The 27,362-nt window shown below is 41.3% G+C and overlaps 1 protein-coding gene across 6 annotated transcripts in view; it reads right to left on the reverse strand.

Moving 5' to 3' along the window:
• Positions 1 to 1,866: 1,866 nt before the first annotated feature.
• The window catches only part of syt7a (synaptotagmin VIIa), an 89,815-nt gene continuing 64,319 nt past the window's right edge, over positions 1,867 to 27,362 (reverse strand). For 3 of the 6 annotated variants that reach the window (XM_080504255.1, XM_080504254.1, XM_080504253.1), the window contains 6 exons: positions 18,889 to 18,991; positions 16,181 to 16,448; positions 14,227 to 14,396; positions 13,770 to 13,884; positions 12,925 to 13,124; positions 1,867 to 11,612 (listed from right to left, as the gene is read on the reverse strand). In XM_080504255.1, the coding sequence (XP_080360381.1) occupies positions 11,508 to 11,612; positions 12,925 to 13,124; positions 13,770 to 13,884; positions 14,227 to 14,396; positions 16,181 to 16,448; positions 18,889 to 18,991 (961 nt within the window). In that variant the 3' untranslated portion in view covers positions 1,867 to 11,507. The remainder of the gene's footprint in view (positions 11,613 to 12,924; positions 13,125 to 13,769; positions 13,885 to 14,226; positions 14,397 to 16,180; positions 16,449 to 18,888; positions 18,992 to 27,362) is intronic. The other 3 variants (XR_013936819.1, XR_013936820.1, XR_013936821.1) reach the window with 3 other exon arrangements.

Raw genomic sequence — 27,362 nt, forward strand, 5'->3', positions numbered from 1 at the left:
GAATAATTACAATACATAATTTAATTTACACAATAATATTTCTCTGTAGTTCATTTATATAAAAACTGAAATACTTCAAACCTATTTAAAATTTTAGTGTAGATAAATCTATATAATGAAAATGGAAAATACCATATCAGACCTTTTGTTATTTCCTGATATATTTCTTTTTAAATTATTATTATTTTTAACCAATTAGAATCAAAACAATGATTGAAATGTTTGGGGTTATAGTTTGAGGATAGAAATCACTGACAAAACTGTTAACTTTCCAGTATATTTGAATGTGCCTGAATATGAAGACTCACTTCAATATGAAGGCATCAAGCCAGTTCAAGGAGCTTTTTATTGCTTATAAATCCCAGCAGGAGTTACAGTCAAATCTTATACTGTCACAAACATCAAATAGTTCAGCACTAAATCAAGCTTTGCTACTGAGTGTGAAACAAAGTGTGAGCGATGTGAGAGTTGTTGGGGCTCAGCCTCAGTGTGGAGGAATGTGACCGACCTGCTCACAGATCTGATCCCATTCAGCTTTTCTGCTGTGAACTGGAACTGTTGACCTGACTTGTTGCACAACATTAACATGTGCCTGAACTATTGCCTCTGTAGCTGAATGGGATCACAGTTCCAGGTCAGAAAACACAAATTGACCTTTTCAATTTGTTCAAACCTCAGTAAGTTCATTTTCTAGAGGAAAGCTGTACAGCCCAATATTTTAGATTCAACAGTTTAAAACTATGCTGCGGTTTCATTTAAGTAACAGTACTTTATTTTCATTAGCACACTTATATTGTCACAGAAATAATAGTGTTTGATTACTTTTTCCTATATTACCATACTAACACATACTAACTCAACTACAAAGTCAAAGCTAGTGTGAAAATGCCATTAGTCTAATATTAGAACAGTAATAATTTTTTATTACAGGATGATAATGAAAATGGAAAAAAGGGCATCAACTGTATGGTTTGTTTAGTCATAATTTTGTGTAATCCATTCAGCCACCTTTCATTGACAATAAAGAATCTTTAAATTCAGTGTGGCATGAATTTGGCCTTTATGTAAATACATTTTACTATTTCATGGTGCATCAATGTGACACTTGGGGTTATAAGAATGTTTAATCCTCACTTGCACTGGTTCTGTCTAACTCATGTAAAAGCACAGAGTTGATTTGCTTTTTTAAATCATCTGAACCATTTCTTATGTCTAATCCTTTAAATCAGTAGCGTTTATAGTCTCCACAATCTCATCAGCTTGTACTATCAACTGGTACCCAGGAGCGGCACACATGGTCATAACACCAGACTCAGCCTCAAAGCAATGCGCTGAAGAAAACAATTCTTTATAGAGTTGTTTCACATTGGACTAGTCTAACACAACAAATTACTCCAGAAAATATGAGAGCAGCTCTCAAAAAAAAAAATTGATGGGTTGTTTGTTAAATTTGAGTCATAACACAGTTAATTTTAACTTTATTAAATGAGTTCAAACTGAATGAAGATGGGACAATAACATTTTAAGAAAATATCAATTTAATTCATTAGAAGACGAGAGCTATTTGAAAAAAATGTGCTAAAAAAATCATTAGATAATAAGGATGAAATATAAAAAGTGACCACATATTGGTATTTTGGAGAAAAAGATGGAAGTTGGTGACTTGATAAACTGAAATAACCACTAGAAATGCCCTTCAAACTCTCAATACGAATTTTTTATTACAATCGAGTACATCTTGTACTTTTTACTGAAGTGAAAGTAGCTGTGTTGATTTCTGTCCATTTCAGCGCAGCCACAGTGACTCTTCAAATGAATTCACGAAATTAAACCCAATAAATGAATCTCTGAACGCAGGTGTAGTAAAAATTATTCTTTAATATGGAACAAAATCAGAGCTCAGCTCCAAGACTCCGTCCACCCAACACACTCTGTAACACTGATGGGTGGAGGAGAACGAGAAAATCAACCAGTAAGATCACAGTCCGCTCGGCTAAAAAACAGGAGAGGCTAAAAAAAACAAACATGGAACGCAAAACTGAAGTGCTACTGGGGTTCACCTTGAGACGCCCTCACTCCCTCGCTGACCCCAGATATGACCGCAGGGACACGCTTCTCTGCTTCCCCCCTGGGGCTCTCCCACCTCCTTCCCGGCCTCACCCTTCTAATCCCCTTTTGGGACGTCGGCGGCTCGTGAAACCAGTCGGCGAGCCGCCGATTCCCAGGTGAGGCCAGCAAAGCGGGGTGGTTTGGAGGAGCAGAGAGGCATATGTGAAGGTCTAGGTAACAAGCGAACCATCAGCTTGTTGGCCGTGAGAGGGGCGTGAACAGGACGACGTCTTGGTTATTATCATGGCTCCAGTGGAAACGTCTACGGTTCGGCCCCTCAGCTGTTTCCCTCCCAGCCTATACGTGAAATCTAATCAACTTGGAAATGTTGAGATTCAGATGGAATGTTTGAAGTTTCTGAGGAAATGAGTCAAGGTCAGGAGGGAGAGGACGTCTGCGGAGAGCGCCCAGTAAGAACCCGTCACTATACTATTACAGGGACATCAACAGAAGTACTACACAGATATGTACAGAGCAACCAAGCAACACATTGGAATACCGAGTAATAAATCTGGAGTGGGAAAGGGAAGGTAATAATAATCCACTACAAATGCACATATCCCACTACTTTTTCATGTAGTTGGTCCGATCGTTAAGGCTATTCACTTGCTCTTGCTACAAACGGGCAGCAGTGAAGCCACCACAACATAGATTTGATTCACACGTCTGTGCTTGACTTTTGAATATGGCTGCTTTACGATTCTGCGCGCTGAGCTGACAGCTACCCTTCTCCTCCTCAGAGTTTGCAATGGGAGGAAACGATGATGAGCATGAAGGTATGGCAAGGGCTGGGCGGCATGGATCTTCTCTTGTTTTTGTGCTAAGTCGTTCTCTGGTCCACAGAGCTCTGGAGACAAAACAAGGTGCTCGTCAGTGGCGTGCATGGTGATGGATGAGGGATGTTAGTGGGCTAAGAATTGGGGATAGATGAGGAAGCATGGATTACTGTGAAATTAAACTCTGTTGGTGGATGCATTACCGGAATGAATGGGAGAATTAATGAAGAATTGGGCACAGGAAGTGGAAATCTATACTTGATGGAGGATATAAATGAAGAGTTGTAATGAAGAAACGGAGAACCGAGTGAACATGAGAGAGAGAGAGAGAGAGAGAGAGAGAGAGAGAGAGAGAGAGAGAGAGAGAGAGAGAGAGAGAGAGGGAGAGAGAGAGAGAGAGAGAGAGAGCATCTGCCAGCTTCAGCAAACAGTCATCCTGCACCTTAACACACACTGCGTCACATGACAAACTACATCAGAGAGAGGGAGGGAGGGAGGAGGCGGGAGGCACTGCACAGAGAGCACTAGCACTACCATGGACGGACACACACCTAAAACACGCACACACACACACACACACTACTGCACAGGGTCCCAGTCTGCGTTCCACTGCACTCTCCTGGCTGCCAGAACATCGCTGTGTCTTGTCGAGAAAAAACAACAAACGAACCGATTAACAAACGAACGGACGAAAAGAAGAACAATACATAGTTTGGATCCCACTGGCTATGATAAAAAAATAAACCAGAAACGAAACCTAGAATATAAAAATAGCCAGTGGCACCGGGTTTTACAGAAAGCATTTTCTCAATAACTGGCTTTTGAACAGCTCTACGCTTTTTCTTTTAGTCTACCAAGTATATACTATTAACCTTACCAGGCAGCTAAAATCTATACAGTACTGTCATTTTTCATATATTTATAGATATTTATACACTATACAAAGTTGGCAAAAATACATAAATAAATACATTAAATTAGATTGTACACATCACAATTGTGTGTTTTAAGTTAGAGCACTCTTTGTTGAAACGGTGGGCCACGACAAGTTGAGAAGGAGGTGAAGAAAGCAGGAGTGTTACCCTTGACATCCCACAATGCAAAAAGGTCTCCATTGCACTAGTTGAGTAATATTTCAGAGTATGGCATTAGATCGGTTCAGTGTATTGCTTCTTACCTACCTGATTAAAAATGTCCACATTATGGCAAGAGTTAGAGGCCGCTCTAACTGCATCACAAAGTCTATTTACAACTGGCGAGCAAAGAAAAACACACAAAGTCTGAATGATCTGGATTTCAGGGAAATTTTATTTTTGGCATTTCTGTGCACTTTGTGATGCCCCGCGGGAGTCCGTCTAAAAGATTGCATTACAAATGAAGGCAGGACTGTATCCACCATCCCTCCTGCAGCAGGCTGCTGGGAGTATCTGCTGTACCTTACCATGTCTGTGGCAGAGACGGCTCTAAAAGTAATACGAAACTGATAATCTCAAATCCCTGCACTGTGCACAGGCCCAACATATATAAGGCTATGGCATGAGCAAAATAGGCAAGTGGGCATACTGACACCTACGGTGTAAATAACTGGACGACAGCCCTGTCCATTTTATATCTTTATGGAGAAGCAGTGGGCTGAATAAATGTCTTTCAAGAAGGCACAGGGCACAATTGAGACATTTGAAGGTCTATATATTTTTAATTATGAAAAGATTCTATTAGCTTCATCATATGGCAGTTTAAAATCAGGCTTTTGCTTTAATCCTGGGATTTTCTTTATGGAGTTTCTTTATAAATATCTGACTGGGCACGAGTTGAGCCTATTATACAGCGAGTTCATGTCAGTCAGTTGTGCTTAATCATGACTTTAACCCCCGAATAAGAGGCTGAATTACAGGCATGCAAATCATCTACACAGGGTCAGATGGATGGTTTATGTCCTTCGACTTGGAAAACACTCGGTCCTCCATACATGCCCATCCGCATGTATGGCCTCCACCAGAGCAATAATGACTCCAAATTCAATGAGGAAGGCATCATCAGTGTCAGTACAGGGCCAATCCTGTCTAACACAATGGCATTACAGTAAATCCCCAAGCCTATAAGCAGACAGGGGGAGATGTAATGCCAAGTGAGTGGAGCCGAGTGACTCCACAGAGAGGTGAACAGTCTTTCACACAGCCAGGGAGCATTCGGTTTTTGATGCATGTAATAAAACACACAAAAAAAGTTTTATGGCATAAGTAACGCTGGCTACCATTTATCACACAGTCAATTTCCTGGAGGTTTATCAGGGGGTGAAAAGGTTTATGTGGCAGTGTTGCTACAGTGGGCCCGGGATGTGTCGGGTATCACTCCCTCTCCTTGTTTCTCTTGCCCTGACCACACAACAACTCCAACAAAAATACAGCGGACATCAAAAGCCCTTATTCAAGAAGGGCAGGTAAAATCAGCTTCAGCATCGTCAACATCACCACTGTTATTTATGAATATCATTGTTTTCTTTATCATTTCAAGTGACAAATGAAAACTCGGCGTACAACAAATGTTAATTTTTCACCAACGATATTTACATAAAGTTTTCCAAAAACAGAAAGGATCTTCTTCTCACGGTTTAGTAAAGAAATAAACCAAACACAAGAACACCAAGCACACACACACATACACACCGACCAACAGTCAAATGTGAACAAAAAGGAAAAAAAAAAAAACCCCCAAAAAACTAAACAGTTTTATTACTCATTATTGTTTTTCATATTCACTTTGTTACTATTCAAATGACACTCACTTGAACCCTGATTGAGAGAAGTCGCACTGGTTGTTCACCAGATGCTTAAAACAATTGAGAGGATGAGTTACTGGGGGAGGCGAGGTCTGTCTGGACAGGACGAGACGCACGCAAACACACCGACTGGACAAACGGCAAAGGTGACCCACCACCGCCTCCGGACCTGTTCAGCTGTCATAACATGATTCAGCAGAATAAAACTTCAGTTGCAGTCGCCGCCAAGATGAGATTACTACGGCCTGATTTGAATCCACGCACACCTGAAGTTCTCCAAGACCTTAAACATAAAGCACCCTTAATCTAATATTGCAGAACTACAGAAAGTAGGCAGCTTTCCAACAGAGAGTTACTGATGCCCATCTCAAGAAAGCCTTATCCATTAAGGAAAACAGCTACTGAGGAATACAAAGGAGAGAAAGAGACCATGACAAGGACAAACAACATCAGAAGAATATCTTGCTAATCTCTTCGCAATCAGGTGTGGCCCCTTCAGCCAATAAAACCTTCAGTTATTTAGAAAGTAAACAGGAGCGAGAGCTGCTGGTGACAATGATAAATTCTGGGTGCACACCCGAGAATAAACTTCTCAGATTATATCGGCGTCCAAGGATGAAACATGTATCTCACTTCTTCAAACTGATAGCAAAATCTTATCTATGAGCTAAAAGCAGAACACCTAACCCGAATCCAAAGAAATCATCCTTTAAATTAGTGTCGGACTTTTGTGTGTATGAATGCTGTAGCGTCGTGATATGGGGAATTCATGAGTGACAGGGGACTGGGAAAAATGTAACTTCCCAGAAGTAAAAATGCATCTTGATGCAGTGAAACAGAGACAACATCAGTCAATATTGCAGCAGATTTGATCAAGCTAAAAGTTTATTTAATACCCAATTTGACATGATATAGCTTATGGCATGCTTGATTATCTTTTTTATCAGCAGCAATGACTGAAAATTGGGACATTTCCGCCTGATATCTATCCCAGTTCCCAAGTGTATGAATGAAGCAATGGTACCACAACTAGATGCAAATGTTTGACTAAAAGTCGCATTATTAAATGCTTAGAGTCTGCAGTTTGATAAATGTCCAACATTTCTTAATTTTTCCATGTAAAAATGTAATTGTAAAGCTGAAGTAAGGTTGTCTGAAGTGACCTAATTGGTCAGTATCCTGTGTCACGATGTACATGTGAAAACAGTTTCTTTAACTCTAAGAAAGTAGCATAGCTAAAAGTTACTTTCTTCCAAAAGTACAACACGCGTTGCCAAATTGTTATTGCGTGTGTGAACAGCTTTCAGCATTTCAGTTAGCATGCCAAGATTTGCTGTTGTTAAACATAAAATTACAGGAAACCTAAGTGCAATCAAGGTAAATCTAAAAACTAAATTTCAATACCAGATAAAACAAACAATCAAAGACACCTTGACACTATTTACTTAACGTGAACACTTTAAGAGCTCTCGTTTTGTGGTAAAGCCAAGAGCATTGTGGGCTTTTTCTTGCCCTCTTGAATTATTCCTCCCAGTGCTAATCATCCACACCTGCACCGTCCAGTTGTCTCCACCGGGGGAGTGAAGGCAATGAAGACAAGCAGAACTGAGGCTGAACGCGACGACAGCAGATACACTGAGAGGAGTTGGTCTGAGGCGAGAAATTGTGACTGGGAGCATCTGCATGGCTGCCATGTTGTATTCATGAGCTTCAGCTTGTTGAAGGTCACCGCGGACGATGTTGGCAACCAACAAAACGCAATAAGTTTGAAGGTGCAAAACAGGTGGCGGAATAATAAAACCGGGATTTGGAAATTGCTTTCTCCTTTATGTTTTGGCTCGGAGCTTTCCATTCATTTTAATAGTGTTGCTGTTCCAACGTTGGCAACGAGAAACATAATGTACTTATTTCACGGACTGTACAACTCTCTGGATGATTTATATGACACTGTGATACACTGGGCTTTCCACAGTAAATAAGTTATGAAAGTACATAAATTATACAAAGAGAAATTAGCTTTTTCTTGCCATTTGTTAAACTTCGTGGACTTAACTTTGAACATTAATACCAGGATGGAGGCTAAATAATTCTTATTACTTTCTGATATAATATTTATAATATCAAGAAGCAACTTCCTGGTTGCTGGGTCTGGCTACACAGATCATCTTTTTCAAGCAAATAAAAATACATTTCATATTGCTTTTGAGCTCCTAAGGTATGCCTATTTTAGTTTTAGGTTGGTCTCAGATAAAACATTATGAATTAAAAATAATCTGTGATAAATCCATGATAAGACATGAAATATTTCCCATTTCCTGTTTACAATGTTTTACTTTAACTTCACAAGGCCAGTTCATAGTAATATAAATGATTTGTTGATTGGCTTTCAATAAGAACCAAACAAGACATTTTATGGAGGAAATCCTTTTTTTAAGCAGTTATTCTTGCTTTTACAGATACATAGAGACATAAGAATAAAATCGTGAAGCCCCAATTCCAGCTATTTCAGTGACCTCTTGTCTTTGCTCAAATGATTGTACAATTGTGCTGCTAGCAAATTATTTGATGGAACAACATTTATAGCACAAAATAGTCAAGTATGCATTTTATTCCTATCCAGGGAGGAATGTGTATTAAATGATCCAATGCTCCAAGACTCACTGCCTGCATGTGAGGTTTTCACGGCTTCAACAAACTCCTGTGGATTATTTTTCATATTTGAATAAGGAGCTTTTATTCGTTTACATGTCTACATGGTTGCTAACGAGAGCGCTCCACGTTTTGTAATAAGCTTAGCATGTATTACTTTCAGCAAATAGCAAGTCCCCCAGGTCCGGAGAAGCAGATATTGCTCCATTTTGACCACCTAATGGGAGCGTAATGTGCTGTGACACTGCAGGCAGTGGCTGTCAAAACAGTGGGCCCTGTTCCACAGCTGGCCAATTGTTCTGAAGGGTGCTGGACTGGATCACTGCACCGCAGCGGCCAGCACCGAGGCTCACACGAAACACACCGCCCTGACCAGCTTACAGAGATACTGGAAGAGGAGTGCTACAGTGCAGATTAAACCGCAGCGGCATGTGTTGATCAGGTTATCCTTAGTGTAAATCAAAACAGGCATGAAAAGCACAAGATACCATCAAATTATTTCACGATAAGGGCAAACTAAATCAACTGCAGAATCCAGAGCATTTTGACAGGGTGAGGGTTAGTCAGAACTATAAATCCCCCATAAAGAGAAGCTGTCATATGTCAACCAACAAAAAGTAAATGATTATATTTTTCTTGCTTAGTCTTAGATGTGTTTAACAGGTGGATTAAAAAAAATGTAAAACATTGAATAACAAAAAAGAATCCATTTATATGACACTAAAAGGATTACGCTTCACGGGATTTTTTGAATGTTAAACTATAGACAGACAGACAGTTACAGTATACTACGGAAGCGCAGATGTCTAATGCCTGACAGTTTTCCTGTGGCAGCTTTGTGACTGTTTTATTTACGTTGTAGAAATTTCAAGCTGAGCTGAATGCGCTTGACAAGCAGGGCAGCCACCAGTACACTCTGTGATGCTCTCAAGCACTCAGCCAAGAGATAATGTCTAATCTGCTTCTACAGTATCTCACAGTGGCAGATCAGGCCATCATCTAATATCACACCCATTGTCTGTGATACACAGTTGCCAGGAGTTCCAGTGAACCGACAGCAAAAACTCAGAGAGCATTTTTTTTTTTTTTTTTTTGGTCAACTTTTCTCCCAAAATGCACATCAGCCTCACATTCCCGACGCAACCTACCAGACACACAGACACTCGACATCGCAGAGTCATAGCGAATAGCATTTATCTGTCGCTTGCTGTTGATCGACACAACGTGTAATAGTGCTGCTACGCTCCATGTGACAGGCAGACGAGTCTGATATCTCAATCCTAGCCTGACATTTCAGACACAGATGATCCGGCACCAGGACACACACATACACACGCATACGCACACGCACACACACACACGCACGCACGCACGCACACACACACACACACACACACGCGCGCACACACGGACACACAGAGAGGAAAAAATAAAGGACAAGGATGAGAGCCCCACATCCTCAGCGTCCTCCACTTCATCTCCAAATTCGGAAATCGCAGAGCAGACGTCACCCAGCCCCAAACTCCTACTCACCCTCTCAGGTACTCCTCCCTTGATTTCCACCGACTCTATACTCATCATCAAAACTTTCATCATCATTATTATTGTTATTACATTTTCAAAAAGTGCAGATAGAAGTTCCCCGTGCCCTCGTTCGTGGGGCAGGGCGATAGAGGAATGGGGAAACAATGGCAGTAAGAAGAGTAAGAAGAGCACAAGATAAGAAAGAGAAAAGAGAAGAAGATATCTGCCGAGTTTGAGTTGTGTTGCTCCTGTAGACGCGCACGCGGAAACACACGGGCACAGCAAAGGCTGCATTCGTAAAGTCAAAACTGGTGAAGATTGACCTCCATTAGCACAACACAAGAGCACAGGGCAGCACAGAGAATTCACAGCGTCAATAAGCAGAGGGAAGCTTTTGCACACACAGGAATACATGTGCGCAAACATTTTGCTTCCATTCTCATATTAACATTGTTGGAAGGTTTAAAATTTGTTTCCTCAGTTGGTGATGCTGTGAAAGATGACATCATAGTATCTTGTGGGGAAAAAAATGTTTGTTTACTTGTTTGTTTGTTTGTTTTTTCACATCTTCTTTTTTCTCTCTCCCAGTCAGGGCTTTTCTGTCTGGAAAAATTAGGAGCAATCCGTTTCATAAGTTTATCGTGTCCCGGCTTTCCCAGCTTCGGAAAGTTCAGTTTATCTTTTTTTTTTTTTTTTTTTTTTTTTGTTAAATCTCTATTTGTGTTGGAGCTACAGCACAGCACCCACAGCACACAGATGACAAGAAGGAGAGACCCAGAAAAGGAAGGAAGAGGGTTAATTCACTCACATTGTGCCAGAGGAAGAAAAGAGGAGGGAAAGAAAAAAGGAAGAGGAAGTGGAGCATAGAGAAGAAAAAAGAGCAGGGAGAAAACAGCTGTATCAATAATTCTATCTGGAGCTCAGCTGGTTTCATCACAAACAAGTATTGATTGCTTTCGACAACTTTAGCTGAGCATTAAACCTCTTCTGAGTAAAAAAAGGACAAAAGACAGAAATGTGGATGAGGACACTTGAGACAAATGACAAGGACAGGGAAACAAAGGAGGGGTGAGAAAGAGGCAGGCAGGCAATGGATAACATACATATACGAATGGTGTGTATACGGGGAGTTCTGTCAATCTAATTGCCTAATATATTAATATGTATGTGTACATACAGTACATACAGTATAGTCTTGTGTACCTGGAGTAATCATACAATAGGAGTATATGCGATTCGGCCATCACTGAAGGTTCTCTGTGATAACACAGGACTGGCACCTCAATGAGCTGCAGTGTAGTACAAAACTAAGGAATCGACGTTGGAGCTGATTATCAGACCTCCATAGGCAAAGTGCATAAGGACAGACAGACAAACAGACAGTCAGAAACAGGGGAACCATTGGCAAAGTGGCGAGGCAGAGCTCAAGACACGCTGCATGAGAGGGGGGGGAACAGAAGAAAAGAAATGGAGGGGATTTGAGATCTTGAAAGAAAAGAGAAAAGAGTTTAAAGGTTTAAGAGAGCAGATGGCTAATTGTACCCGTGTTTCGCAGCCTGGCAGCAAGTCAGTCTTGTGCATAAGGACGGGAGAGGGGAGGAGAGGGAGCGGGAGCGGGAGGGGGAGGAGGAGGATACGGAACGGGCCATGGAGGAAGCTGGGTGGTGCGATCAGGCCTTCAGAGCGTGCCACTGGGCGACGTTAGTGCGTGGCCGAGCAAGCATGTCTTTCCAGTGCTTTACTTCCGCTGGTCCGCTCTTCCATGATAGGTAGATCTGAGAAAGGAGAATAAGATCGGAGGGTCATGCTCAACTATCAAAGCTTACCCGAGATTAAAAAACATAAAACGAAACGTGTCCTTGCTGGCTTCATCATTTGTTTCTGGTCATTGTTTTTTTTTCATTCTGGAATTTGAAAGATCAACAATACACATGTTGCTCTTTTTGAATGTGCTTTTTCTTCCTAATGAGCATCACTGGCCATGCCACTGCTCCGTGTGTTTGGAGTCTTCCTCTTCATTGCTTATCTTTCTATGTGTTTTTCTTGAGTTTGACTATGATAACACACAGACCTGGTTGACAGCCCTATAACTACCTTCTGGATCAGTCTACATAAAGTGGAGGAGCTGGATATGTCTGACAACTGTCACGTAACATGCAACATCTCAATCATGACAGTGCGCACTGTCACTGCAGCGCAGCAGCAACCAATTGGAAAGCGGTGAAACGAAGCGAGGGGGATCTCACTTTTCTCACCAGCTGCATTACCGATGGCTTTAAACACATTTTCTGCGGTTGCTTTATATAATAAAACCTTTTTTTGCTTGGGACACAAAGTACAGTCTGAACCGTGTCCATGAAATATTCACTCTATCAGTTCAAAGGTATGTTTTTTTTTTTTTTTTTTTTAATGCTTTGGAATTTTGTGCAGTTAAACCAACTAGATATAATGTTTAAGTTAGTGAACTTTAAAGGTGCTGGGAGGCAGACGGTGCTGCCTTTAGTCAGAGTGAGCAAGCTGTTAACATTGTTTTCAAGCTCAGCTGGGTGAACCATCTGCTGGTCTTACATTCAACCCACACAAGTGTGCATTCACATGTAAAACCTGGAGGCAGGTCTTGGGTGAAAGTGCCACTTTTCCATCAGGTAATACAGGAAGGCTTCTGATAGGCTTCACATTTAATCTGCAACACAGGACACCAACCCCAAAACAAACAAGAACAGTGGGTCCTGGAATTGATATTGTGGCCACCACAGAGGGTCCACTGCATGTTCGAGTTGAGTCTTTCTGGAGTTACAGGAAGAAACAGAGGGATTCCATCTTGCATTTATACACAGAAGGTCTGTGGATGCTTGGGATGAGCTCTCTGTCGAGTTCCATCAAAAGCTGTTTGCGAGTCTACTGAGAAGAAATAATGATGACCCCTTCTGTGCATTCACTTGGAAATTTGTTATGTGATTAAGAAATATCAATACTTCTATTTTGGAAGCATTCTGACTTTGCAGCACTTCACAACTCACCTCACATCTTTGCACGGTACATTAAATAACAAAGAGCCAAACAGGTGTCGCTAAGCAGGTACTTTACCTTGCCAATAACGTCGTTGCGGCTCAGTCTGTCTTTGTCCATGACGGTGATGATGATGGTGGTCTCCCTCAGCACGTGGGCGGGCACATCGAAGGGGAAGGACTCATTAAAGATGGGGTTCAGACAGCGCTTCATCGTCACCGTCTTTTTCTTCTCGACACGCTTGTCCTTGTGCATCAGCCACACTTTCACATAGGGATCTGCAGCATGGATGCAGAGTGCAGCAGTTTGCATCAGAGAGCCGACAAAGATGCACATGGATGGTGAGTTTTAGGGTCATGCTGGCAATTACCCTGTTAATTGTTAAAGTCAAGGAAAGCAGCAGGGAAGCAGATACCTCGTTTGAGCTCAAGGTCAACTTATCCCCTGAGCGAGGAAACATACAAATGAGGAGGTATTTATGGAAATAGGGACTGGGAGTTGTACAACCAATTCTGGAGCATTATCATATTCTGTTATACCAACACACACCACTGCTACCACTGCAGGAGGCTGTAATTTTTACAAGAAAATTGAGCCACAGAGAGCTTTTCACAGCCAGGGCTGGATACTCGAACAACACGCTGTGACCAGACTGAGCTGACACAGATTTGGCTGCAAGGCTAAAGATCCTCACAGATATACGGAAAGAGAGAGGTCAATGGAGAGACGCTTGATGTAATGTCACCTTGCTGCTGCGGCTGTCCACGATGGGCAGTGGCCATTCTCTGCAGTCAGTAAATGTTTGAACACGGAGACAGAGCCATGGGTGAAGCAGAGAGCTCCCAAAGTCACCAAAATAGCTTGAGGCTGTGTAACGGGGTTTAGAAAAAGAGAAGACTAAACAAACAAAGAGGGATCTGTACCTGAGGTGCCCCCGATATCCATGGCTTTGAGATTGCGTGCTTTGATGATGTTCACAGTGATGGTGTTGGCAGTGGGATTATAGCAGAGAGACACCAGCAGGTCCCCTCGTCTCCCCTGAGAAAGACAACACACATATAATGGGGTATGAATCATGCAGTCTAATATCAGATTTCATCAGGGAATATCAAACTTCAGATTAATCACTAGCACGTTGTGGTAGTCTTACATCAATGCCCTTTCTGCTCTAACCCCTTGTGCCAAACACAGATGGACCAGCGACCAGGCTGGCATCACCCGGAGCGTTGCTCACCCTAAAATTACGCCAATCAAGCTCACATGCTGAAAGTTGTCAACAAGTGTATCACACTTGTTTTAACAAAACTGTAGGAACAACAGTGGAAAGAAGAGAGCAGATGGGTCACGGTTCAGCCTAATTCCCGTCACCTCATCACTTACACTGCCATCACTGCAGGGCTTGAGCTCCTTCCAGAAGGTCTTTATCTGGCCCAGTTCCACCTTATTCAGGGGGATTGACACCTCTCCAATGGGGTCATTCCTGCTGAAGCGGTCGTAGTCCAACACCTGAAGGTAGAGAGTGCGCTCTCTCACCTTCTCATAAGGGAAGCCTAAAACAGGTACAGAAGCAGATCACACTGTGAGGTGAGGTGGGAATAGCAAAGTCACACAGAGTGAAAAACATATTCCTGACAGTACAGAGACGACGGTGTAATCTGCACACTGATAACAGCGATAAATTTGGCAAAGGCCAAAGTGCACTTTGAGAACTGCTTGGACCAGACAGCACTCGTTCGAATGACTGAGGGGGATCATTATCCTCCAGTCACAAACACCTATCTCATTCATTTTTCAAGAGCTCCGACTATTGTTCCGAATTTGGAAAACATTGGAGCCTTTTTGGACATTATTTTGGCTATCTGTCCACGGAGCTGCCATCCAGGCAAAGCCTTCATAATGAAAGCAATTCAGCTCAAACAGGGCGAGATGCTGCACTACCCAACTTCATGACTGTAACAATACATGCTTAGTTCAAACCAGAAAACCTGGGTTTTCTTCAACTAAAGGTTTAATCGCAGCATAATAAAATAATAGATGATTTCACACCTTGTTTGTGAGTTTTCACATAACTTCCACAATGCTCTTTTTGTGCTATGAAACTATGTTGCAAAAAGTAAGCTGTATAACAGTTACCTGAGAAAGCTTGGTCAGTCCTACTTATTTACACCTCAATGTTGGTTCTGTTACTTCAGGATGGAGCCTGGCTAGCTGTTCTCCTCCTTTTTTTACTCTTTGTGCTAAGTGAAGCAGCTCCTTGATGCAGCTCTATGCTGCATTTAGTCTGGAGGTTTTAGTGGCATCGATTTTCTACAGACTTTCAACGAGAGGACAAATAAGCAAATATTCCAGGTTCTCTAATTATTGCTTAAGGTAGGGTTTTCAGATATACTATGCTCAAAACCTCAAGTTCACCCTCTTCTAGTGGACAAAACATACTGATATTTCAAGATGGAGTGAAGGCCCACAACTGCATATGGAAGAAAAAGTGAAACACTGTGTGACTGTTGAGGGGGATGTTGTCATTACACTGTTTTGTGCAAATGTATTATTTAAAATGAAAATACAGACAGACAGACAGTAAAAAAAAGAAAATGCGACTGACTCCCAGCTTCTTCCAGCTCAAATTATTCAAGAAATGTCAGATTATTATAAGTTGAACTAGATTGTAAGGGTCCAGGAATCTCTGAATGGCTCTAGTTTCATCAGAGATTAGGTAGTTTCCTTTGCCATTGAGACCTTTTCTTCAGATCCATCAACTATCTCTCTTGTAATTGTGTTTTCGTTGCATGATGAATATTAATCTTCATTTTGTCAGAGCTATATGGTAGGGTGACGCAGGGTGACACTTCACAATCTATGGTTTGATTCTTACACGATGGTGTCTTTATGTGTGGAGTTTGAATGAATTTTCTCTGCGTAGTCTCGTTCTCTCCCACAGTTCAAAACAAGCATATTGTGAAAATGAAGGTGCTTTTAAAATGACCGTAGGAGTGTTTGACTGTCTCTCTATGTTTGCCATATGATGGCTGGTGACCTGTCCAAGCTGTACCCCGCCCGAGAGATCGGTTCCAAATCTCTGTGAACAAAGCATTATAGAAAATGAATAGATAGATACATTGTCTCATCAAAAGTCCACATGAGGCTGTTGAACTGTAGAAAATACTGTCCAATTAACTCCTCAGAAAAAACCTAACAGTGGACCCTTCATCCAACCTGTGTCAAATGTACTTACTCAATGCCTTCTAAGAGAAACTTGTGTTATTTTTCACCAGCATGACAGATAATAGTGTATAACCATGCTACAAGTCTTATAGTGAGCAGGAATGGTACCAACCCTCAAACAGGAAGGTTTCGTTCCAGTGCGGGTTCAGGTTCTTCCTCTTGACCTTGGTCTCCAGCTTGTGCTTTTTGTCAGGAAGCAGGTAGATTTTGACAAAAGGGTCCGAGGTGCCAGAAAAGTCCTTGGCTGGGAGGTCCTGGCCCCTGAGAACTTTCACGGTGAGGGTTGTGTTCTGGAAGCTGTAGCCTATACTGAACTGGATCCGGCCCAGCTTTTCACTGATAGGTCCCTCACCATCGTCATCCTCCGAACCTGGAGACAGCTGCAGGCCACAAATGCAGGCATATAAATAGAAATGCTTGTGCATATCCAGCATCATCATCAGAAGCAACTTCAGCAAAGAAAAGTTCAATCCTGGGACACACACACTTTCTGTGTCAGGCACATGCACACAGACCTTGACAGAGAGGTGCTGTGTGGGGTTGGTGGATTTTAATGCCGAATTTTCATCACGGCGTACTCAAGCAGCGACTCAAAGCCGCAGATTGGTCTGACATTAAGAAGACTGGGAGAGTTTAATTTTCTTACTAATGTTCTTAAGAGGCAGGAGGTGCTCAGATTGAAGATATGGGAGCTTAAGACCACCCATTCTCTCTCACAGCTGCTCTGACTGCTTTATCACTGCTGTGCACTAAAAGGCCACTATCTGATTGAAGCAGTGGGCAGAGAGAGGAGAAGAGAGAAGGAGACACAAACATGAAGGACAGCAGTACAAGAGAGGGAGGCTGAAAAGCATTGCATGAAACACATGGAGAGAACAGCCATGAAGCACAGCTCAAGGTTGGCATTCTGCACTTGCAGCTGAGTTCAGAGTTGCTTCTTGTCTCCCTGCAGCTCTACCTTCTGTCTATGTAATTTATCTTTTTCTTATTCTATTTCTAACAATTGCATGTACTGGAACAACACATTTGAGGACTTTGTGTGGAAATGAGCAACCAGCAGTTCATAAAACCACTTTATGCAAGAGCCACAAGTGACACTCTCAGGAGTGATTTGCATGCAAACACTCTCTCTGAGTATTACCCGAAATTCTTGATTTTGGAGGTTTAGGCCAGAGCTACAATTTCAAAGTGATAAAGACTCACTCAGCATTTGTAAATATGCGTTTTAAAGCCACCAGGCAGAGCAAATGTGAAAAATTCCAAGTCTAATTTATCAAAAAGTCTGAGTCTTGGATAGCTTGTCTTGTGATTTATATATATATATACACACACACACACACACACACACACACACACACACACACACACACACACACACACACACACACACACACACACACACACACACACACACACACACACACACACACACACACACACACACACACACACACACACACACACACACACACACACACACACACATTTGTGTTTCTCTTTTAGCTGGTACAGTAGTAGTATATCAACCTGACATTTGTGATGATGAAGACTTAAAATTAGTCTCTTCAGCATTTCAAATATTGTTGCTTTGTCAGACTGAGTCGGCTTATATCCTACAAATTTTTTGAACCACACATTAAGAAATGAACTTCTATGTTCAAAAGGGTTGGGTTGACTGAAATGTCCTTCAGTGCTAAACGTGTTTCTGCTACAATTATAGTTGGTATGTATGCAATAAGCTGTTAAAACAGGCTAAGCAGCTGCCCAACAATGCTTGAAAGAGTCAATCATGGCATCAGGTGAAGGACGCTGATGCTTCCAGCCTCCAAAAGAACAGGTGGAGATAACGTAGCGTGCATAATATGGCTCAACTCTGCCAGTTTCTATTGGCACACACATGCTTTGAATTGAGCTTTACAGATAGCTACTTCACATAATTAACAACTAAATAATGCAGATTACTTTTTCAAATGACTATTTGGCTGCTCTGTTTTTAGAAGGTTGCCACAGCAAAGTAGACTTGGTTAATTTTTACACTGAATGTCATTCCTGCTGCAACCGGTCTCCCATCCCAAGGTGAAGACTCAAAAACTTGTTCATTACCAGAGGCAACCAACAGAAAAGAATTAAGAAAAAATAATTTCTCTAAACCTTACTCTTACAACAGTCTATTCAGGATGAGGCAAACTAAAATAAACTTCTGGATTGTTTAAAAACATTTGAAGTGTGCAAATGACACTGTCTACGTAGTTTAAAGTTTGCAGATTTTGATCCAATAACTATATCATTAATAGCTTCCACTTTGGCAATTTTAGTAAGTTTCATCAATGCTCACATTTTTAGAATAGAATTCTATATCCCAGGTACTTCCTCTTAAAATCCCATTTGACAATAAGTGCATCATGATTATAACAGAACCGGGATATGACAGGATATGAGAAATGTATAAGAAAAAACATGAATGAGCTTGCACATATCTCATGAAGATGAACAAGGAAACTATGATTCATCCTAACTGTTCTGGTGCCACAATTACACCTAATAGTAATGAGAGTACTTCAACCATTGCACAACAGCTCATGCAGGGGAAATGAGTGAGGCTATGTGCCACTTATTTGGAAAGAGAAGTGTGGAAGTACTCAATGAAGGATACCCACACATTATTCTTATATGACTTATTCTTTAGAGTGTAGCTCAAATTAAGAAAATCAACCTTGGATCATACGTGTGAAGAAATGTGTTTCAAAAAGACATGAGATACATTAGGAAACATAAACATGTCATTGCAAGATGGATGTGAGGTGGACCAGAGCTTCTTACCATCACCATGTCTCCAGTAAGAGAGTTGGCCAGGTCAGTGACGGAGGAGTGGCCGTCAGCATCTGGGGGTTGGCCCTTGGGGCTGTTAGCTGGCTTGTTACCCCTGTAAGCACAAAAGCTCAGGTTGACAGCGGGAAAACAGTAAGGATGCACGCTGAGAAGCTAACTCATCTACACAAGGGAGAATAACTGAGCCACCCTCCACCTGTTTAATGGTTAAAGACTGTCTCTCTGACACAAGCGATTCCAAGTTTACTTTGGATAGATGTGACTTCAAAGCCGATTTCACTTTCTGTTGCTATAATGATCGAAGCCAAATGAAACCTGCCAAAGATCCCACAGATTAATGGCGGGCGCTAGAACTGAGGACAATTGATGCAGCGAGTTGTGTTTGATGAAAATTGGAGTCTAAGATGACTTTATATATGAGTCCGGTGTGGCAAACATCCACATCTCCTAACAAGAAAGTTACCTCAACCAAATGAGTAAAACATTTTCAGACAGAACACGACACAGAAAATCCAAATTTGAACACATAGAAACCAATCATTAATATCCAGTCCCCAGTATTGAGTTCATGAGCAACCTTTACTCCCTCTGAAGACATTAACGGGACACACATGTATATTAACATGTATAGCAACAAGACATTAAACAGTAGACTGACATCTACAGCAACACGTAGAGGACCAGATGTTTAACAAGACAAACATTGAACAGTGTGACAAAGTATTTGTGTGTTTAAATTTCTCTTTGTGGCATCAACAACACAAATGACTTATATTAAAAAATAGAAACATAAAGGAGAGAGCAGACATCTCCCATGGCACAGTCGGTTTGTAGGTACAAATGTTAATAGATGTTAAGTTTATTTCCTTCACATGGGGATTGTTGAAAACACGCGGGATAAACATTCTGGGAGAAAAACCTCTATGTTCATACATCATGAAAACAAGAATCGTGAAGAGTAAAGAAAAGGAAATCAGCAAAAAAAGACAAGAAAATAAAGGAGAATAAATATCATGAGATTAAGGAAGGCATGACAGACCAAGAAAAAGGTAAATGCAAGTCCTGGCCGATGACATATTGGACACACAGCACTCCATAAATGACTGATCAAGGCACATGGAAAGGCCGGACACTGAAACACTGTTAGGCAGGAAACAAACAGTAAATAGAGAAAAGAGAACAGAAACACAGAGAAAGAAGAAAAAAATGAGCAGACAAAGAGAGGATGCTGACGTTGCAAACCAACACACAGAAATCATAAAGACTGTCGATAAGATAGAAAGTTCAAAAAGTAATGTAAGAAATAGCAGGCAGATTTTTTTTTTTTTTAATCTGGATTAGAAGAGATAGCAAGTATTAATAGCATGAACAGTACGAAAAACTAAAACTGAAGAGAGAGTGAGATTGTTACAAACACCAGCACATTAGAGAGAGAAAACAGAGCTGCAAGAAAAGATAGGGAATGAAGGAAGGAAAGCCTGGAAACACAAGAGAGGCTTAGTTTGGTCAGTCTGATAAGTATCAAAGAATAAGAGACAAAAATAAAGAGCTACACACACACAGTATCTCTAACAGGAGACAAAGGAGCAAACATGCTAAAAGGAGAAAAAGAGCACAAAGAAGAAATGAAAAAGGACAATAAATACAATTGATCGTCAGAAAAAGTGAGAGAGAACCATTGTTTGTTTTTAATGTAGACAACTCAAAATAATAGATAGATGAAAAGTATGAAAGATAAATAAAATGTAGGTATACAATACGAAAAAAAATCACTGAGAACACAAAAAAGGGGCACAGAGTAAGAACATAGTAAAGGCACGTTTAGAGTGTTACAAAGGAGGGCCTTGCTAGGTTTTTAAGTCTGCAAATGATTAATGTTAATTTTGTTTTTCCAACCATTTGGCAACACTCTAAAAGTGAAACTGGGTACACAGGGGCCAAAGCACAAACTGGCATTGGCTACATGTGCATATATAAAACATATGCAAGTAGTTGTCACTCAGAGAGTGAAGGCAATGCCTGAGACGGGCAATAAACAAGGAGCCCATAGAAAGTCTGTCTGTCTGGCCAGCATTCTCTGACAAGCTTTTCATCGAGAGAATGTATCAGGGTCATACTTTAAATTTTTTTTTTTCTGATTTGCTGGATGCTCTGAACGACAAATTTGTATGAAAATCAATGTTGAATGCAATAATGTGTACATTTTTGCAAAAGACAAGGACAAAACTGTGGGGAAAATATACTGACAAATAGACAGACAGAAAAAGCAAGCGAACAAGACGAGCAAACGGACTTCACTTCAACCAGCAGAGGAACCGGATCGAGACGGGGGGGAAGGAGGGATGTTAACCATGTCGAGAATGGAAGGGAATAGGCATCAATTGGTGTTAGTCGTATTAGTTGCCAAGGGAGGTAATTGCATTTGGAGAGGCCTGTTTATGTTTTGCATGGACTGTAAACTGCAGGAAAAGTGTTTGCGAGGAGAGGAAAAGGCTGGGTTTAGAACCGATGACTTATGAGGATCAGCTCGTAAAGCTTGAAAGCACCGAGAACTCTTGGAGTTTGAAGTAAAGCAAGGCACCTCCCTCCTCCTCCACCTCCCAACTATTGATGGGGGAGTGAAAGTCTTCAATTATTCATTCTCTTTCATGCTTCATTCAGGGGTTCAGTGCATTCTCAGGTAAGAGCTAGAGCAGCCAGGGGAATGGCCTTTCTACCAGCCTTGCTCTACAACACCTGAGGTGGTCCTCTGCTCCCTGCCTCCGGGCTGTTTAAACAAGGCAGCCGGGGCTGCAGAATGGCTGCATGTAACATGGCGCTTCTTCCAGATTATATCTAATATCATGTAACAACAATGAAGATTGGCTTCAGTTTATTTAATTTCTAATGAAACACTAATGATGTCACAGATGGTAAAACTACAACTGCTACATTTTGGTGCCGATGCTTTTTCTTTCTGACCCCTTGGGGGGCTGACGTGAGTCTGTGAAGCCTGCAGTTGTCTACAGTATCCAGTGGGAGGCAGAGTGGACTCAGATCAGATTCTCCCACAGCTAAGGCCTGGAAAGTGGGCTGTTGGCATAGCAACGACTCTAGAAACACAGACCATACATATGGGGTTTTGGGGTGTGTGACAGGAGGCTGCTGGGAGTGGGCACAAAGAGAAGGGTGTGTTTAGAGGGGTGCAACAAACAGGCAAACACAGTGAAAACAAGGAAGATAAGGCATAGGATATATGACAGGTACGGGTGAGAGCCTCGCAGACACACACATTCACATGAACACACATATGGAGGCAGGCGGGGCCACTTTGGGTTTCACCGTCCTGTGATACTATCCTGTTTTGTTACCTGACCGAGGGCCAGCAGCTCGAAGAGAGGGGGAAGGGGGGGGAAAGACACTCCACTTCTAGGCTGGAGAGAGACGCGAGAAAGAGAGCCCAACCCAGACCCTCCTTTTTTTTTTTTTTGTTCTTTTAAGACATTCCCCACCCCCTTTGCAAACATGCCACACTCAAACAAACACGCTCGCCTGAGACCATGAAGTGATGAATTTCAGTGTCTATGCTCAATTTCATTGCCGCCCACTAGATCTATCATTCTTCAGGGGTGCAGCACACTTCCCAGTATCATATACAGTAAAGAAAAAAAAAAAACATCAGTGAAGCACGACGTTGCTTACATAACTCATCATCCACATGAAGCACATGTACATTCACACTAGAATCAGTCATTCCCGATGTTTTTCCCTCTCAGAATAAGACCAAAAATTCTGCAGCAGCTATTAAATATGAATTCTCCTACTGCCAATTAATTACTTCCTGCATGCTGAAACTAGACATTAGTCCAAAATAGCATCGTTTACTGAAATCCCATTTCAGGAGTAAGAGTCGAGGGAGGTGCTAAATGCTGCCTTCTGTGTCTCTGCCTCTTTTACTGAACTCCAAGTGGAAATAGAAAACCACAACAGTGGCAATTCACTCCCTGCCAAATGTTTATCTCCACAAATACCGGTTTTCAGCTATTTCATTTTGTATTTTCAACATACTACTCCTTGCAGGTTTAGCTCCTCTGTTCGTCAAATAAAGTTCACAGGATTCTATAAGAACAGCAAACATTATCACTTTCAGATCCAAAGACAGCTCATCGCTCCACCTCTATTTACAGCTTCTCAATACTCTGCGATTCCATGCTAGTGTCTTGCTGCTTCAATTAAACAACTTACATATCATTCGCATCAGCAACATAAATTGATCAATGCCTTTAAAAAGCTCTTTTAAAAATTTTATAATGAGGTGTTTTGAATCCTCGCTAATTTCAAGGATTGCTTCTCAGGTGCAGGTGGAAGCTGCTGTATATGTGCCAACTGTTCTGACAGGATGCAGGAGTCCCAGGTTAATGTTCCTAATAGCCTGTCTCCTCAGCCACCATCCATCTATCTGGGTGCATGCTATGAGCATGTGTACCAGCGTGCACCTGCTGGCGAGAGTGCTGCCTTTAGTCCTGCATGACGCATGGATGTGCAGGGTACAATAAGTACTCCCTCCCACTACTCTTGCGGAAGGAAGATGGATTTGCACTTTGGATTTTCTATCTCATCCTCCCCTGACCAGTGGATGGATGGATATATGTATGAAGGCACTCTCCTCCTTGTCTTTTTTCCACTATCACCTCCTTCCCTTCCTCTTTTTTTTTGTGCCAGATTTTGTATGCCTTAGTGCTATCTGCTTTCCCTCCTTTTCTTCGCATGAAACTGAATGCATCCCTGCATTTCCCCTGTGATGTGCTGATGAGCACGGTGGCTGCAGGGAGCCAGAGCCTCAGGGACGCTCTTCACCATAGCCCCTGAGGACTCAACTGATTAGTTGGGCCTGCAAAGCTCTTGTCACAGGCGGGGCACTGTGTCAGACTAACAGAGCATACAATAATCAATGTACATGTTTGTGTACAAGCACATATACACGTTATAGCGCCTTGAAGCCTGACCAGAGCATTATTTCATGGCATCTAAAAAGAATAAAGGCCTGAAATTCCACCTTTAGATGTTAAACTATATTTTAACTGTGTGTGACCTCAAGGTGACCTAACATCAGCGTAAACACATCATCTCCCCCCATCCACAGATCTAACTCCTCCTCCTCCACTGGGTAATGCGGTTAGGGGACAAACACACGGTGGTGGCATTGAATAAACACACATTTATATTGATTTAGGTAAAGGGTCGCAACCGCCTCCCACTATATTCACGTTACACTTTCATGTCAGGTTAAGCAATGTAATAAGCTCATAAATTATGAAGCAATAAAATATAGCTGGCTTGGCAATTAACAAACACTCAGAGCGTCTCACTGAGTGCATCACGTCTTTGAGGCATAGCGATATACCTCTCTATCTATTAATATCAGTGAGATGTGTTCTGAAACAAGAAACAACTCTACTGGCTTACACAAAATGATGTAACATGCATGGATGAATAATTGAAGGACCACAGGCAAGTGGATTGAATGTTAATGTGGCACAAAGATGTGTCCCACCCCCTCTGTCCCAAACCTGTGTCCTCATTGGGCCATTCGCTTGCCACTCAAAGAGAGCTCTAGATTCAAAGCTCTCGGGGATTGTGGCTTCTCTTTATAGCAACACTGGAGGAGAACGTACAGTATATGTTCACTGAATCGCAACTGAATTGTATGAGTGAGGACCAATGAGGCATTAACGAGGCACTCGAACATCCTAATTAAGTCGGCGAAGACATACAACCTATGGATTCCTGGGACACAAACATCTCAGCATGTGGCGTCGCTCAAATCAAAGCAAACACACAATTTTATAATCAAGTCCAGTTCCCCTGTTTCCTCTTTTGTGATGGAAAAAGTGTAACCTTGGTTTCAAAGTACTCTCTGCCTTCCATCAACCTCGGTGTGGCTCCAACTGTCAGTCTCCTCCTGCAGCATTTTGGAAACAAACGGCCAAGCAGAGAGCTTTCATTCAACCATTGCTCACGCAAGGTCAGCAGAGGAGCATAATGAATATCTCACACTGTAGCACCTTCCAACGGCAATGGGTTAAAACTGGGTATTTTTTTGGGATAGTCCTCAACCAGAGTGGAGCAACAATGGAGCATTAACACAGTGAAGAACTGTTAATGAAGGGCCTCTGTTGATTGTGCCTCAAGTACTTTACATACATTTTACTATTACCAGGATTATTCAGGTAATTGTAGTCCAGCGTCACGAGTGCTGTTGCTTGGAATGATGGAAGAATCCAATCAGGTTTGTGCGTAATTAAAGCTATCAATAACACAATACTTCATCATAAGTCCATGAATCAACCTCTTACAATATAATAATGCAATCCACACAGCTAAATGTACTTAAGATGTAACAGTGAAAACCCAGAGGCGACGTTTACCTGGTCACGTTTCAGCCAATTTGATGGAATTCTCTCTCTCTGATCCTGTAATAGTACATACGTTGACGATGGTTGTTTATAAAATCTGCACATGATTCCACATCCAGGTTTGCCCAGAAATACATTGGTAGTGAATTAGTATAATTCACCTGAAATAATTCTACCTGTGATTACTACCAGGCCACATTCTCAATATTGTTTGAGTGAAAATCCTACAGGAATATAGAGAAATGCAAATATTTGAAAAGTTACTCAAGCTTATGCTTGATAATGCATTAGCAAGTTTGTGATTTTCAGGAGGGAGCAAATAAAAATGGCATGTATAATCATTAATTTAGTTGGATGAGCAAAATTTAATGATGCTTCTGACTGGAAGGTATTTGGAGTTTTTTTCTCTTTACTCTCTTGATTGGATGATTTATACAATAAATGTAAAAAATATATATAATTTAGTCATGCAAATAAGTAAAAGAAAGATTTTTATTTCAACATTTCTTTACTCCTAGATATTTTAAACGCAAACCTTTGTCCGGATGGACTTTGGAGAGTTGAATGAGAGAAATTTACATAGGAAATATCTGTGATGGAAAATTGACGTGACAGGCACTGCCTTATTCAACACTGGTTTAACGAGAGACAATGTATTAAAAAAAAAAACCTTTTCAATTTGACAGTCGCTGTGGAGCTTCGGGAAGATGTGGCAGCCGGAAAAATCAGGGAATCAAGGGAAAGTCTTTTCCCAGCATAATTTGTTTCTTCTTATGTTTAAGAATTAATAATTAAAAAAAATAAAAAAAAATAAATAAAAGTTACATTTTGTATTTTGAATTTACTGAGAATTTAACTGAGATATGTATAAAAAAAGATGGTTGTAAAACCTTAACAGTAGGTGCTTTCCAGTTCCATATATATATACACATACTGGGCTGCACAGAAAGAATAAATTACTTACATTATTTCCATTTTATTTATTATCCGAGTCTGAACAATCTTTTATTTTGAAAAATTACTGAATTCTCTCCATTACATCCATCTATGACTCACGCTTGTCTAGGAAAAAATAAATCAAATCAATCAATTTGATCATGGAGAGAAATAACCTTGTGATTCACCACCAGTTGATGTCCAACTTGTTTAATACATAGCTAGTTGCTGTAGCCTGTGTGAGCTGTGATTACAAATACATACAATTGTACCTACATTTAGCTGAAGCACTCGCTGTTTCATTAATGTAGGGCAACACATACGAGTGAGCAGACATCAGCTTGTTGCTATATTCATGAAGTGAGGAGAGAAATCACTTTGATGTTTGCATTGATGGCACTGACGCTTGAGAGTCCCATAAACTATTAACAATAACTTCACAGGCTTCATGTCGAGCTGAAACAGTCTGTCAGCGACGCGTTGTGGAGACGGTCAGCTTGGTTTAATAAATTCATGAGGCGTGAGAGGAGAGATGCAGGTGAGGATGAGTGATGAGCACAGGATATGTTTGAATATACAAACTGCAACGATATGGCTATACACAGGGGCGTGGAGGGATGCAAGAGAGATGCAAAGGAGAGCCAGGCTTTGTCTCTGGCTTGAGAGCCCAGTTTCAAATGAGTAATATTCCAGGAGCATGATTGATTAAATCATGGTCCGACATCTGTGAAGTCAGCACTAACACCATGGGGAATGCTATACTCCCAGCAAGCTTATACCTTGCTTTTCTAATAGACTGCCATCTTCCAACGTTTACTCGTGCTTCTAAATTTAGCAGCCAATCAAAGTGTGGCTAAATCATTTATTAAGAATTTGCATTTGTAATTTCATGTGAAACATAAGAATGAGTGGCACAAGTGGAATTAGTTTACATCTCAGGGGAAAGACAGACAGCTGCTCAGTAAAGGGTCAAGGCATTCAATGCTTTCATTACAGTCAAATCTCAGCTACTTTGCCATTGTTCACCAACTGTAAGCTGCCACTCACTCTGTTTTGAGCAAAAGAAATTAAACGGACCTCAGGTTAATCCAGAAAATAGCACAAAGCTCCCCATCACTTCTAATAGGGCTGGAT

This window comes from Blennius ocellaris, assembly GCF_963422515.1.
Source record: "Blennius ocellaris genome assembly, chromosome: 11".
Classification (NCBI taxonomy): Eukaryota; Metazoa; Chordata; class Actinopteri; order Blenniiformes; family Blenniidae; genus Blennius; species Blennius ocellaris.